At 41.3% G+C, this 15,317-nt stretch overlaps 2 protein-coding genes across 4 annotated transcripts in view; both read right to left on the bottom strand.

Annotated features, from left to right (window-relative positions):
* PPEF2 (protein phosphatase, EF-hand calcium binding domain 2) overlaps positions 1 to 6,693 on the bottom strand; it is a 28,400-nt gene extending 21,707 nt beyond the window's left edge. The window contains exons 1-3 of one of the 2 annotated variants that reach the window (XM_015570321.1): positions 6,647 to 6,693; positions 6,350 to 6,465; positions 1,653 to 1,769 (exon numbers count right to left, since the gene is read on the bottom strand). In XM_015570321.1, the coding sequence (XP_015425807.1) occupies positions 1,653 to 1,707 (55 nt within the window). In that variant the 5' untranslated portion in view covers positions 1,708 to 1,769; positions 6,350 to 6,465; positions 6,647 to 6,693. Of the gene's footprint in view, positions 1 to 1,652; positions 1,770 to 6,349 lie in introns of both variants that reach the window. The other variant, XM_015570330.1, reaches the window with a different exon arrangement.
* Positions 6,694 to 12,153: 5,460 nt separating this feature from the next.
* Positions 12,154 to 15,317, bottom strand: part of NAAA (N-acylethanolamine acid amidase) — a 21,559-nt gene continuing 18,395 nt past the window's right edge. The window contains exon 10 of one of the 2 annotated variants that reach the window (XM_006754555.2): positions 12,154 to 12,412. The gene's annotated coding sequence lies outside the window, so the exon portion shown is untranslated. Of the gene's footprint in view, positions 12,413 to 14,956; positions 14,999 to 15,317 lie in introns of those variants that run through there. The other variant, XM_015570312.1, reaches the window with a different exon arrangement.

Here is a 15,317-nt window from a genome sequence, read left to right as displayed (position 1 = left end):
TGAGAGCTTCCAGCCCCAGCTGCCTTGAGGATCAGAGACAAACCACCCCAGCTGGGTCCTTTTCAAATTTCTGACCCACAAAATCATGACCAGAATAAAATACTTGTCTTCAACGACTAAGTTTTGGGATAGTTTGTTACACAGCAACATATAATTGGAACAGTAAATGTATAAATGTTTTACAAAATTATAAAACAAATTAAAGTGAAAACCTCAATCTCTAAAAATCCAAAGCAAAAGTTAAACAAGTGATTCTAACCATGTATAAGTTGGCGGCATCACCACACAGAAGAGTTACTGCAAATGACTTGAAAGTTCAGTAATTTGTACATCCCTAGTGGATATATCTGAAGATCAAAAGAACTGCAAAGGACTCTTAAAGAGTTTTCAGTAATCATATCACTTATAATAGTATTTTTATATTACTCTGAAACTGTTATTTAAATGTCAAGGGATAGAGTAAATAATACTATATTGATGTCATTAAGGATAAAGAGAAACGAGATCCTATATAATAGAAGGCTAATATGCAAATCGACCGAACGGCAGAATGACTGGTCGCTATGATGCACACTGACCACCAGGGGGCAGATGCTCAACGCAGGAGCTGCTCCCTGGTGGTCAGTGCACTTCCAAAGGGGGAGCACCGCTCAGCCAGAAGCCTGGCTCATGGCTGGCAAGCGCAGTGGCAGTGGCAGGGCCTCTCCTGCCTCCACTGCAGCGCTAAGGAGCAGCAAGCCCAGTGGTAAGGAGCAGCCAGCAGGCAGGCAGTAAGGAGCAAAGAGTCCGAGACTGCGAGAGGGATGTCCAACTGCAAGAGGGCACTGGCCGGGCTGAGGGGACCACCCTCCCCCCCAAGTGCACGTATTTCATGCACTGGGCCTCTAATATAAATATATCAAGGTTGATAAGTAAAAATATTGTGATACTAAATACAAATTGGTCATGATTATTTTGATTTAAATAATTTCTTTTTCTGAATCTGTTCACTAAAATAATGTAGACATAATAACCGACCTGGTAGCAATGAATACCCTACACCCTGGAGAATAGCTGTTCCTGATATGGGATCAAAAATGTGCAAGTTGAGCCTAGGACATATTGCCCAACTCCAAAGCAAGAAAGCTGCAAGCTTACAGAGATGCACAGGCCCCTTTAAACAAGGTGCTGTCACTATTCCTCAATGGTTCCTCATGCCTTTAGGATAAAAGTTTAAAATTCTATAAGATCTCAGTGCTTTGGGCTCTACCTCAGCAGCCTCATGCCATGCCACCCTCTATCTCACTCACTTCAAACCATTTAGCTCCTTGAATATGCCTCCCTCCTACTTACTTCATGACCTTTGTGCTGTACCCTCTACCCGGAGTGCTCTTTCATCCCTTTTTTGCCCAACCCATGTCACTCACTTATATAGTTTGGGATAAACCCCAATGATCAGCCTGACCCCTTGAGTGAATTTTAATTCTGTCAAATATACTTCACCAGGTCCTAAGATACTCAGCTGAACATTCTGCTGGTCATAGCACAAGAAGAAGCTGAAGAGTTGCATGAGGAGAAATATAATGGTTTTTGCTTCTATCATGACAAGTCCCTCCTTTGCAACATAAACTTTGGGGTACCCAGAACTAGCTCGGGAGGTGGGAAACACATACCTTTTTCTGCATTCTGGAAAGCAAAATGGTGGTGGGTTGAGGCGCCACTTCCCATGGTATAAGAACAATGTTTCTTCAGGGCTCAGATAGCAAGTCCAAGGAAAAGTGAATTGTTTGCTGACAAAAGAAAGAGGATATCTTCAATTGGGAGGTTCAGGCAGAGTATTAGTTCAGGTGCAGCAAATTATCTATGAACCTTGTCTCCCACATAATAAAAAAATTTGAGACTATCACCTCTCCAGTCTCAGTGCATGTGGTGTACCTCCCCTGAAAAGTCCCTCCATTTGTCAGTACATATCTCTCTTATGCTTTGTACTTTTCTACTAGCTTTTCCCTTACAGTCAAGAAACATACAGAAGTCTCCGCTCTTCTCAAAGAAGTCCATCATCACCATCATCATCGTCATCATTATCCTTTGACCTCCCATATTCCTCCAGCTATAACCCAACCTCTCTTTTCTTCACCTCCAGGAGTAGACTACATATTTTCTCCTTAATTCCTCTTCTGACTTTAGACTACTTTTTAGAGCAACTTGCTGTTGTCAGAACAGCAAGGCCATCTGCCTCCACAAGCCACCCCTTAATTATAATTCTACTCCTTGGGCTTCCATGAGGCCAGACCCCCTTGTATTTACTCCTGCCTCTCTATTTATACTTTCTCCTTTTTGAGCTCGTTTTTCTCTGTCCCTTTTTCAAATGTTGATTTTTATTTGTAATCTAGTCTCAAATGTCAGCTCTCACTCTGTACAAACTCCCTGGATAATTTAATTAATTATCACATTTTTCAACTATCAATTCCCACCTCTCCAATTCATCTAAGGCCATCCCTAAACAACAGCCCCATATACCCAGCCTCCTGCTAAACTTTCACTGGAGTGTCTTGGATTCCATGTATCACAAATAGAACTCATCTTCTCAAAAGCCTACTTTTCCAGCCTCATCTCCTTTCTTTAAACTCAGCGCTTTGACCCCCGGACCTTTGTGGTTTTGCTCTTACCTGGAATAATCTTCCTATCCCATCCTTTCTAACTTGTCCAACTCGACTCATTCCTTAAGGCTCACCTTAGGCATCACCTCTCTTAAGGAAGCCAGTTGGACATGCCCGCTTCTGAGCTCCTGAATATCCTATTCCCATCTTCATCACTATAATACCATATTAAAAATTCCTACTTTGTGTCTTTCTACCATTGGACTGTGAGCTCCCTCAGAGCAAAGACTGGGTGTGTGCAAATTCACCATTTTTATATCCAGGACTTAGCATGGTGCCTGACACTAATAGGAATTCAATAAATATTAATTTAATTAACTTTATGCCATATTAATTTTTATACAACAAAGATGAATCTTTCTCTACCTCTTCTTCAGGAATCAATGTGAGATGTACTGACAATGTCAACAGTGGATTTCATTTCAATATTTTCTTCCCTCCCTCACTTCTACCTCACTCTCCTTCCTCTATTTTTGAAGGTTATTATATTGGGGATTGTCAACAAATTATCTTTTTCTTTGCAAATCGAAATGAAAGGCCCACCTTACTTTTGTTGATTGACTTTTAAAAAATTAATATTCAAAGAAGACTATAATTTCTTTTCTTGTGAGCAAAATTGTTTCCAGATATAAGAGTTGTCATGTAGTCCTAGCCAGTGCTCAGTCGTTAGAGCACCGGCCCATGGACTGAAGGGTCTCAGGTTTGATTCTGGTTAAGGGCACATACTTCAGCTGCAGGTTCGCAGTCCCAGGTGGGGACACATGCAGGGGGCTACCAATCGATGTGTCTCTCTCACATCGATATTTCTCTGTCTCTGTCTCTCCCCTTCCTTCCACTCTCTCTAAAAATCATTGAAAAAATAGCCTCAGGTGAGGATTAACAAAAAGAAAAAAAGAAAGAAAGAAAAGATGTCATGTGATCAGAATCTGAGCAGGAGGTAAAGTGAGAAGCCATCAGGAACAAATCAACCAAACTCCCCACACACTTTTAGAGCTGGAAGGGGCATCAGCAATGATTGAGTCTGCCAGTGACTCATAACTGCTTTGATAATTAGTAAACTCCCTAGAGAGCCATGTTGTATATTGAAGCCGTTGGATTTTGTAAGTGCATAGATGGGGTGGAGAATTACAACTCAGCTTCTCACTAGATCTTAACCATTTAACCTCTCCGTTTTCTCACTTATCTATTACTGAGAAAAATAAATATGTTTAAAGTGTTTTTAATATACAGTAGAACCTCAATATATGGACCGAATCTGATATTATATTTATTTTAAAATATTAAGAATTTAAAATAAAACACATCCCTGGCTCAAATTTAGGAGGCAGTATAAGACATACTATCTCAATGCAGCATTGTTAGGAACTGAGTGTCAGGGCTCCCCTAACCTATATGTTGGTATCCTAACCTCCAATGTCATTGTATTAGGAGGTGGGGCCTTTGGAAAGTAATTTAGTTTCGATGTGGTCATGGAAGTAGAGCCCCCATGATGGCACCAGTGTCCTTATAAGAAGAGAAACCAGAGCGCTCTCTCCTTAAGGGGAAGGCGGCTATCTGCAAGACAGGAAGAGAGCTCTCACCAGGAACCAAATCTACTGGCACCTTGATCCTGGACTACTCAGCCTCCAGAACTGTGAGAAATAAATGTCTGTTGTCTAAGCCACCCAATCTATGGTATTTTGTTATAGCAGCCTGAGCTAAGCATAAACCGATGTGAAGGTTACTGAATATTGCTGGGTGAAGGCTTGTTGTTATCACATAAGTTCGCTTTTGCCCTTCAGATATCTTGTTCCTTATGTGCTTATAAATCCAAATACAGTGGTAGAATAAGACAAATCATCTATCCCATAAAAAAGTGTTGAAGGTAGAAATATGACACTGCTATAGAGTGAGAAAGTAATAACTCTCATGAGCCAAGAAACAGCTTGAAACAACCTCTAGGAGTGAAAGGAATAGTCTCCCATCAGGCAGCATATCCAGTTGTAACTAACTCTGGGTCCCCGAGGACAAAAGGGATGTGCTTTCATATATCGTGGGGGGAGCGGGGCGGGGTCCCCATCTGTTACTACAACAGCATAGATGCCTGGCTCCCTGCTCTGGGGCTCCAGTTCTCATCTGTTTCCCTGCCGTGTATGGGTCATGGTGACTCTATTTCGGGGTTGTTATGAGGGTGAAATAAGGTTACATATGAGGAGTACTTTGCAAAGTTTTTCATTGTCATTTAAAACATAGAGGAGCTTTTTAATTGACACTTTCAGAAATTTCTTTAAAATTGTCTTCCCTCAAATTAAAAGCACCTTAAATGGTTATCAGTACAGAGTTGACAAAATACATCATGGTAAATTAAAGACAATGGGATAGCATTTAGCCATGAGCAGCCATGACAAAGGCTAGTCTACATGGAATAGTATGAAAATATTTCCCAAGATAGTGATACATGAAGAAAAGCAAATTGCAAAACAGTATGCTTAATGTCGTCTCAGCTACGTAAAAAATATGCCCGTAAGTGTCTAATCAAAGAGTATACACCAAACTGTGAACAGTGATGGCCTCTGGAGAATGGGTGGGGTGGGAAGTTTTCATTTTTAACGTACATACTTCTATTATATCTTTTATAATTAAAAATCATAAACTATACGGAAAAAATAAAATAAAATAAAATTTTTTTAAAAAAAGACACTGACTACATAGGTATCACATTCAGCTGTGTTAAGATAAGAAAGTGAACCAAACTGGTGTGGCTCAGTGGTTGAGTGTTCACCGATGAACCAGGAGCTCATAATGGGGTTGTGGGCTCGACCCCTAGTTGGGGGCTGCCTTGGGGTTTGCAGGAGGCAGCTGATCAATGATTCTCTCTCATCATTGATGTTTCTATCTCTCTCTCCCTCTCCCTCTCTGAAATCAATACAAGTTTTTTTTTTTTAAAGATAAGAAAGTGATATTGTCTGCAGACCAGCTGAGAATGTTTTAGAAGTCATTAAGAAAAATGAAGAGGAAAGAGCAATAAAATAATTCTCAAGGCAAAAAGTGAAAACTTTGTAAGATCATGAAAAGTTAACTTGATCAGATTTTTGGATTATTCAGCACCTTTGGTAACCACTAGCTGTTTCTCTGCTGGTGAGGCCCCTGCCACGCCTGCTTCCCAGGTATCCAGCACATCTCCACTGCATGGTGGAGACGCCATGTCCCTCTAGGACAGTGGTTCTCAACCTTCTGGCCCTTTAAAGACAATTCCTCATATTGTGACCCAACCATAAAATTATTTTCGTTGCTACTTCATAACTGTAATGTTGCTACTGTTATGAATCGTCATGTAAATATCTGATATGCAGGATGGTCTTAGGCGTCCCCTGTGAAAGGGTCGTTCGACCGCCAAAAGGGTCGCGACCCACAGGTTGAGAACCGCTGCTCTAGGATTTGATCTAGCACCATTCATATCTGACATTATCATTAAAAAGTGTAGGTAATTGTTTATCTGCCCACTAAGTGAACCCCCAAAATAAAAGGAAGATTCATCACCCAGGGCTTAACGACCTTGAATACGCAGAGCAAAGACCCTCTCTGGGTGAGTCAATGAGATGAACTAAGGGGCTTTCTCTGTCCTCTGTCCCCAAACCAAACCTATTTGTTTATTTCCTGTGTGAAACTATGTTTGTTGTCCTCATGGTCTCATCCATTTCTGTACTTCAGGCCAGAAAGAAAGCTCTTACCTCCTTCAGTATTTTCCCTATGAGGCAGGCGCAAGGCAGGAACCACGTTAACACTCAGGTGTGCTCCACATCCTGATTTCAGTTGGCGGAGGGATCCCTGGGTTGATCTTCCAGATCTAGAATCCAATAAATAAAGTACAGGCCTTGTCTGACACACCTCCTCCCCAAAAGGCAATGAGGGCGTCCACTGCCCTGGCCAAGCGTCAGGGCTCCCCGCCTCATGGCAGTAGGCACCCCAGGACCTCAGTCAGATCAGGCCTGCAGGAGGTTTGAGAGGGGAGACTGCATAGCCAGTACCTTCCTCATACGCAGCTAACTTCTGAAGACAGTTTCTCCACTGCTCACTCCCACTGTCCAGACTTTTAAACCTTCTTACTCTCCTGGATTAGGAGGCTATGTTTCCCAAGCCCTGAGCTCCTTAACCCAGAAATAGAAGAGTGCTGACCAGGCAGAGGGGACTGGGGGCTCAGGAGGCGGAGCCTGGAGGGGTCCATGCTGAAGCCAAGCAGGGGACAAAGGCATTCTTCCTTGTAGCTGGCTTGTTTCTGTTTGCAAAACTTGATTAAACCCCCTGCCCTTCCTCATTTACTCCTGTCATGGACACTTTTTCCCTAAGATATAACCAAAACCACTGTAAATCACTGTTCCCAGACAGCATAGTTTTAAAATAAATCTTAAGATGCCCATATATGTCCTGGTAGGTACTAAATATTCCTTGGGAATTTGCAAAGACACCTATACTCTGCTTACTAACATATAGTTAGTAGGTCAAGCTTGTTAATCACGTTACTCTAATCCTCTTTATCCGTATTCTTCCTGATCTGCCCATCTTTGAAAAACATGTTTTAGAGCAGCGGTTCTCAACCTGTGGGTCGTGACCCCTTTGGCGGTCGAACAACCTTTTCACAGGGGTTGCCTAAGACCATCCTGCATATCAGATATTTACATGATGATTCATAACAGTAGCAGTATTACAGTTATGAAGTAGCAACGAAAATAATTTTATGGTTGGGTCACAACATGAGGAACTGTCTTTAAAGGGCCAGAAGGTTGAGAACCGCTGTTTTAGAGATTTCTATATATATAGACTTAACAATTTATCCTTGGAGTTCTGAATCTTTGCATTATGTGTTTTGACACTATGTAATTAAATAATTAGATTAAACCATATAAAATCGCTATTGGCAATTACTAGTAGTTCATTATAATACATGAAGGTTTATGGTTGTTTTATTTTCTTGGTTGAGGGTGACCTGTCAAAATAAAATGAAACCCTTAGGAAGCCTTTTTGCTTTGATTTCTCTTTTGTCCAATATTAATATTTTCACATTGTCTTAATGCTTGTGAGTGGTTGACTGCTAACATTTTTCCTCCAAATTAACTAAAAGTTGACTGATACAATGCTCTATTATTGAGCGTATGAGGGAAAAGGCCCTCTCCATTCACTACTGGTGGGAATGTGGATTATCTCACATTTTTGGAATTAAACTAGATTAACTTTTAACTGTGACTTACAAAATTATAATTTTTACTTCACTAAATTTGTAATATGTAAACTCTTTGGTCCAGCAATCCCACTCTGAAGTATCTGATAAAACTATATACCCACACAAAAATGTATATAAAAATGTTCATTAACATAGTCTGTGATCATGAAATATTAGAAACCACTTTTAAAAAGTTAAAAAATTGTAGAATGGTTAAATATCTTCTTTTTTTCTTTAAGCAGATCAGTGCCCTTGCCGGTGGTTCAGTTGGTCATCGCGTGCACCACAAGGTTGTGGGTTCAGTTCCAGTCTGGGCACATACCTAGGTTGCAATTTTAATCCCCATTGCCTAAGGGAGGCAATTGATTGATATTTCCCTCACATCTATGTTTCTCTCACGCTCTCTATAGTCCTCCCTCTATCTCCAAAATCAATAAAAACACATCCTCCGTTGAGGAAAAAAGAAAAAAAAAAAGCAGATAAGTATCCTCTGTCATGAAAAGGCGCTCATGTTTTTTAAGTGAAAAGGCAAACTGTTGAAATAGAAGGGTGGGCAAGAGCAGGTTTACAGTTGTAACACAAATAATATAACAATAATAATACAAGAATAAACTATTTCATGTACTCACAACTATAAACCTATTTTTGCCCACCCCTTTCTAGCCTGAAGTATATTATTACTGCATTAGCCTCACAAATTACCTATTGACTATAACTAAACGATGGTAATTTTTTTTAAAGGCTTGAAATAGAAATGTTTCCTGTTGGGCACAAGCACAGAAGCTGAGCCTGCTCATTCAATCGCCCTTAATGGAGATATAATAACCATCGGGATCTTTTCCAAATCCTTCGGTATTAGATGAGTATTTTTGCAATAGGTGCAGCAGTAGCTTTTGGTTTTGAAGTCCCTGCAGCCATAAGTTTGACTTATGTTAATCAGTAAGCAGCTGATTACTTCCTCCAGTAGTAGATTAGATGATTTCTTATAACCACTTGAAATTTTTGTTCAGGTTTTTTTTGGGGGGGCGGGGGAGGGCGGTAGATCTTCATTTATTCAAGGTCTTCTTGATGACTTGCCTCAGCCAGAATTGGCTGGTAGGTTTCACCTTGTGTGACAACTTGGTGCACTGGGTTGAGATCATGAGACCACTTTTTGCTCAGTGGGAAAAGGTATCCTGCTCAGTTAGTGATGTCGGCTATGGAAAAAGAATGGACATTAGTGATGGCTGTGCATCTGCCATCAAGTCAGGACAGTAAAGCCTTATGTAACCTTTGAAAATCCACTAAGGTACCTACCCTTAATGTGTGAAGGAAAACTCTATTTCTCCCTCTTTAAGTTTAGTGAACCTGGTTTGTGTATTTAACTGGACAAAAGACAGATTAACAGGAAGAAAGGAAAACAATTTTATTAATTTTGTATGTGCACAGGAGTGGGGAAAAGTATCACTATTTAATATATTGGCATTGCCCTGATGTCCCAGCATCATAAGAAAGAGAAATCAACAAATGTCCCACTCCCCACTGCTGCCTCTCTTGTTCTCCCTCCCTTCCATCCTCCCTCCTCCTCATAGGTCTGAATGAGGACTATCTCACGCAGATTTTCCACCTGTCGGTTCCTCTAAGATTGAAATTTTATGCTAAATGTTCATGTGGGGATGGAAGATCCACATGGATTCTCAAAGGGGGATGATGACTCCAAAAGAGGTGAAGACAGTGGCATGGAGCATGTCAGACAACTCTGTTCCTCACCATGTCCTAGGCCCTACGTGGTGTCCGTTGAGCACCTCCTATTGAATCCTCCCATGGGGACTACAATGAAGTGCTGAGCCCAGACTTGACACTAGCGGGGGTTCAGTGAGTGAATCCATGCAATAGCCAATGCTGAACTGTCCAATTCCACCCCTTAACTCTTACTTCCTCATCTATCAGAAAGAGGAGAGGGTTCTATGATTTATTTTACTCTGTGCCATTAAAGGATATTTTTAGAAAGAAAATATAATCATGACCTCTTCTGCACTTAGGGGGGTAGGGGGAAAGAGAGAGGGAGAAGTTCTCTGGTATCTTTCATAAGAGCACTAAGCCGATCATGAGGCCCCACTCACATGACTGTATCTAACCCTAATTATTTCCCAACCGCCCCCATTACATTGTGGGTTAGGGCTTTAGCATATACATTTTGGGTAACACAAATATTCAGTCCATACCACTGAGCAAATTAGTGAAACTGTGAGTCTTAGTTTCTTCCTGGAACTCATTATACCTACCTAGAAGGGTCTTCAGAGGATTAAATAAATTTTAATGTACATGTATAAATCTGCTTAGGCTGAGTTATGCTATGGAAACAAATGACTCCCAGAGGTCAACGGCTTACAACATCCAAGGGTACTTGTTCATGTTCACATGCTCAGCATGTCAGCTGTGCTCTGCTCCACATCTTTATTCCAAGAGCAATATGGAAGAAGTGGCTTCCGTCTGGGACAGGCAGGTCTCATGGCAAAGGGAACAGAGAGATGGTGGAACCTCTCAGGGGCTCTCAGAACTGCTCAGAACTGCCATCACTTGCGTTCATATTTCAACAGCCAAAGCAAGTCATGGCCAAGCGAATGCAAAGTACAGTCCTTCCATAGGGACAGGCCAAATGAATATTTTAGCAATCACACAATCTATCACAGTATATAAAAGTATAACCAGTAACTACCAGTGTCCTTCCCTCCGGATCCTGCTGAGGAAGACAGTGGTAGAGCATGCCAAGGCAGGGTGAAGCCACAGTTAGCAGTCTAGATTCTGGAGATGACTGCCTGAGTTTGAATCCGGACTCTGCCATTTTCCAGCTGTGTGACTCTGGGCAAGTTTATTTAACTTTTGTGCCTCAATAGCCTCCTCTGTAAAATAGGAACAATAACAGTATCTATGCCACAGAGCTGTGGATTAAGTTAGTTCATGTAGGTAAAGTGTTTAGAGCAGTGCCTGGCGTATAGTAAACCCTATATAATTAACTACTGCTACGGCTGCTGTTATTGTTATTACTGAAGAAGCCTGGCTTGAAGTCAAAAGTTGATTTAAAATTCCAGCTTATCGCCCTAATCGGTTTGGTTCAGTGGATAGAGCGTTGGCCTGCGGACTCAAGGGTCCCAGGTTTGATTCCGGTCAAGGGCATGTACCTTGGTTGTGGGCACATCCCCAGTAGGGGGTGTGCAGGAGGCAGCTGATCGATGTTTCTCTCTCATTGATGTTTCTAACTCTCTATCCCTCTCCCTTCCTCTCTGTAAAAAATCAATAAAATATATTTTAAAAAAATAAAAAATAAAATTCCAGCTTATCATTCTGTTAATAACCTTGAGCAAGTCACTTAATTTCTGAGTATTGGTTATTTTTTCATCTGTAAAATTGAAGTAGCACTCATTTCTAGAGAGGCAGTATAGGGCATGGTCTCCGGACCTGGACTACTTGGGATCTGATTCCAACTATACCACTTTCAAGCTGTGTGAGTTGAGGCAAGTGACTTAACCCCTGTGTGCTCCAATTGCATTACCTGTAAAATCAGAATAATAATCACACCTTGTGTTCATAGGAATGTTGTGGGAGTTAAATGGTTTATTCCATTTCTAAGTTTTATCCTTCAGATATATATGTATATGTGTGTGTGTGTGTGAATATATATATATATATATATATGAATGTAAATGTGTTAGAACAGTGCCTGGCTCTGGGGAAATGACCAGTAACTGGATGGCACACATAGGTGCTTAGTAAGTTTCACTAGTGTTCTTTTCTCACAGGGCTTTGAGGATTGACTAAATAATAGGTATGAAGGTGCTTTATATAATGTACTAGTCAGGTGTGAGGACAGGAATCTGCAGTGTAGACTTCTATGGCTATGTAATTAGGATTAATCAGATTACTAGGCAGCAGTAAACACCTTTAAAACTGTATCCAGTTCAGAGTGACCCTCTTCAATGCCTCCTTGAGGTGTGAATGGGCCCCAGCTGCTATTTCTGAAGCTTGTGAATTACAGAGGCAAAAGCTGGCCCTCCGCCCTGCTTCCAGAGCACTTTGCAGATGAGATGAAAAGAGACTGCCGTCATCCTAACTGGTTATCTCCAAAATAATAAAGCTGAGAATTTCCTGCAAACCTGGACGCGCTAACCAAAACCATTTCATCTCTAAGTTCTGCTATGCTGGCATTCACAGGCGCACCATGGCCTTTGTGAAACTGACAGTCATGTGGGGAAGTTACTGTCTTCCCACCATAGCAGACATTGGTAACTGTCATAATCTTGGTGATTTGAGGTTCTATTTTAAAAGTACTTCTGTGCGTTTTTGTTTTTGTTTTAATTTGGGAAATCTGTTCTCTTGTACTCTTTGTAAGTAAACTTTATTTGTCCTTTTCTAAATGTTGCTGTCTTGCCTAGAGTTGATTGGACTAGGGGTCACACTCAACATGGGCCAAATTCTCCCTCCATGAATGTGTATTTGTTTTGTTTTTCAGCTTCTTAAACCAGAAAGATATGAACTGGGGAGCTGTGGAGTAACCATCTTCACCAGATATGGGACAGAGAGGTGGAGAAAGTTCAGCCTGCAGAGTGAAATAAAGCGAGGCAAGATGAAGTGGGAATGAGATAGGGATGGGGGACAGTGCTGTCACCCAGTAGCCCAACAGCCTCCACCCTAGCACACTGCTTTATTCTCTTCGTAACACTAATCACTACCTACACGTTTGTTTGTTTGTGCCTCTGTTCCTACAAGAATGACTCTAAGTGCTGTGAGGGCAGGATAATTGTCTTGCCCATCTGACTTCCAGTGCCCAGATCAATACTTGGCATATAGTGGAAATTCTATAAACACTGACTGGATAAATGAATTCTATTTAATTGTTTACAATCAAATTAAAAATCTGAGAACTTATGTCCCATTGTTTCAAAAATCTTGTTATCTACTATGACCTATTACAATTTTAAAAGAATTAAGAATAGTGACCAGATAATAATCTTACATGGTTAATCTGGAAGCCTGAAACCAAAAATGACAAGAGCCTGCATTCCATGAAATGGGTTGCATTATAGCATCACTTCAAGAAGGCCAAGCCTCATGGGTCATAGGGTCTGGGATGATTTCTCCCAGCCATAACTAGGGTTAACATGATGAGTCAGCAAAAACCAACAACAGAACTGGATACCTGAGGACTTGAAGATGGAATTTAGAAACAGGATATAAATAAGTATGGGGGAAGAAGCTTATCAAAAGATATCAAAGCAAAGCATAAGATGCTATTTTTAAAAAAAGGATCCTGGCAGGTTTAAAAAAGTACCAAATAGTCCATTAAAAAATACTATCCTCGATAGTAAAAACTCAATAAACCCACTGAAGAAATATTTCTGATTTAAAGGGAGGAAATCTTTAAATGCCTGGAATACATCATTGAGAGAGAAATCCACTCCTCTCACTTCCCACCCCCCCAAAAAAAAAAATTCCAGAGTGGCTAAGACATAGCCCCTCACATACCTACTCAGATTTCAGGAGAAGGTGCACTGTAGTGCAACCACATGGCACAAAGGACCAAGGTCTTAAAAGCAGCCAGAGGTTCAGATGCTTCAATGACTGTCCTGCTTCAAAGCTCTCGAGGGCTTCATTTCCCCTGGTAAACGTAGAGTAGTCCCCAAATGTCCACCCCGAACTCACAGTATATATTCAAGAAAAGAATGACATGTGACCAATAAGTAGAAATTTCTGGTCTCAATCACAGTGTGATGTGTCTGGCAAGAGTAAACTACTCTTGATATTTGATTTTAAAAGGGGCATTGGATGATGGAAATTTAACAGTGTTGACCCAACACTACCCAAGAAGAAACTGTATATTCCGGACAACTAGAGATATGTGCATTGTGATGGGGCAGGATGACCTGTGCCCGGCCAGCTTTTCCTTCCAGACATGCCGTTTCCCTTCCTTTGACTGGTGCCCGGAACAAGAATACCCATCAACTCCTTTTCTCAGGTTTTTAGCCTTTTCTGACTTCATCCCAAAGAAGTTCCTTTCATATACATGTGAAAAAAATCCAACTCTACAAAGCGGCTGTGCACTTCTTTGAATCCTGACACTTAACATCTGCAAGAGCTGCTTCCTCAGGACAGCTGTTCAGAAGGTAGGAAGAACACAGCACTATCTTGGAAATTTTTATTTTCCTCACCAACATCTTTTCCAGCATTTTATTAACTAATGATAAGTGACCATTAGAAATTATTTGGCTGTATATTCCTTTCAAAAAGCAGTGAGAAAGTGGCTATTTGAAAAAGGAGGTACATCCGGTTAGAAACATTATACAAAATGAGAATCCCATCACATAGAAATACATAATCAAAGGTTAGGCTAACAAACCAAACAGGCTCTATTCAAATGAGAGCGCTCCATTTCTTTGAGAAGAATTTTTCTTTCTCAGACTCTTCCACAAACACTTCATAATGAACAAAGAACTTATTTCTTTATAAGCTGAGGTATGACAACATAGCTATGCTATAGTGAGAAGCTGGGATACAGTTTGACCTCTGAAACCAATTATCTTTGAGTTAGTCATTCAAGCCAGGATAGAGGAAGCTTGGGGAGGGGCAAGGCAAACCGTGACGGGAAGGGAATGCAAGGAGCCTGCTCCCCATTTTACCAAAACAAGCTCCAAAGTGATCCTCCTGCTACACCCCCCCCCCCACTTCACACAGTAGAAAAGTTTAATGAGGAATGAGCCTATATTGCTCACCTATATATATAAAAGCCTAAGAGACTGTCTCACCGTCCAACCAGTAGCTATGACGCACACTGACCACCAGAGAGCAGACACTCAACACACAGGCATAGAAACATGGAACAGACTGATGAATCTCAGAGGGAAAGGGCGGGGCGGGGAGAAGGGCGGGAAGAGATTAACCAAAGATCTTATATGCATACTAGAGGCCCAATGAGGGTCCCTTGATCTGGCCTGCCGGGAATCGGGTCAAAACCAGCAGTCCAACATCCCCCGAGGGGTCCCGGACTGCGAGAGGGTGCAGGCCAGGCCAAGGGACCCCACTGGTGCATGGATCCGTGCACTGGGCCTCTAGTAAAATGATACAGTCCCTTCACTTTGTTTTATTATTTAAAGTGCAGCTCTTCAAGAATTCATTTTTAAAAAATCACCTGAAAAGAAAAAAAAAAAGAGAAAGAAATGCCTTTAATTCAAAAACTGACTTTTCAAAAAATTGAATTTTTCCCATCACCATTCATCCCTCTATGCCCTCTTCCACCTCCACCCTCTTCTACCTCCATCCTCCCCCTCCCCTGTGCAATTACCACACTGTTGTCCATGGGTTTTCTTTTTGCTCACCCCACCTCCTACATTAACCACCTCCCCCCAATCCCCAGCGGTCTGCCTGCTTTCTATCTATGAGTCTGTTTTTGACTTTTAACATTCCCAGGGTAAGTGAATGACCAAAACCAAAGCCAGGTTCTCAAACTC

Source organism: Myotis davidii, unplaced genomic scaffold (assembly GCF_000327345.1).
Source record: "Myotis davidii unplaced genomic scaffold, ASM32734v1 scaffold892, whole genome shotgun sequence".
In the NCBI taxonomy this organism is placed as follows: Eukaryota; Metazoa; Chordata; class Mammalia; order Chiroptera; family Vespertilionidae; genus Myotis; species Myotis davidii.
The sequence above is the reverse complement of the archived record's forward strand: the minus strand, read 5'-3'. Positions and strand labels throughout refer to the sequence as shown.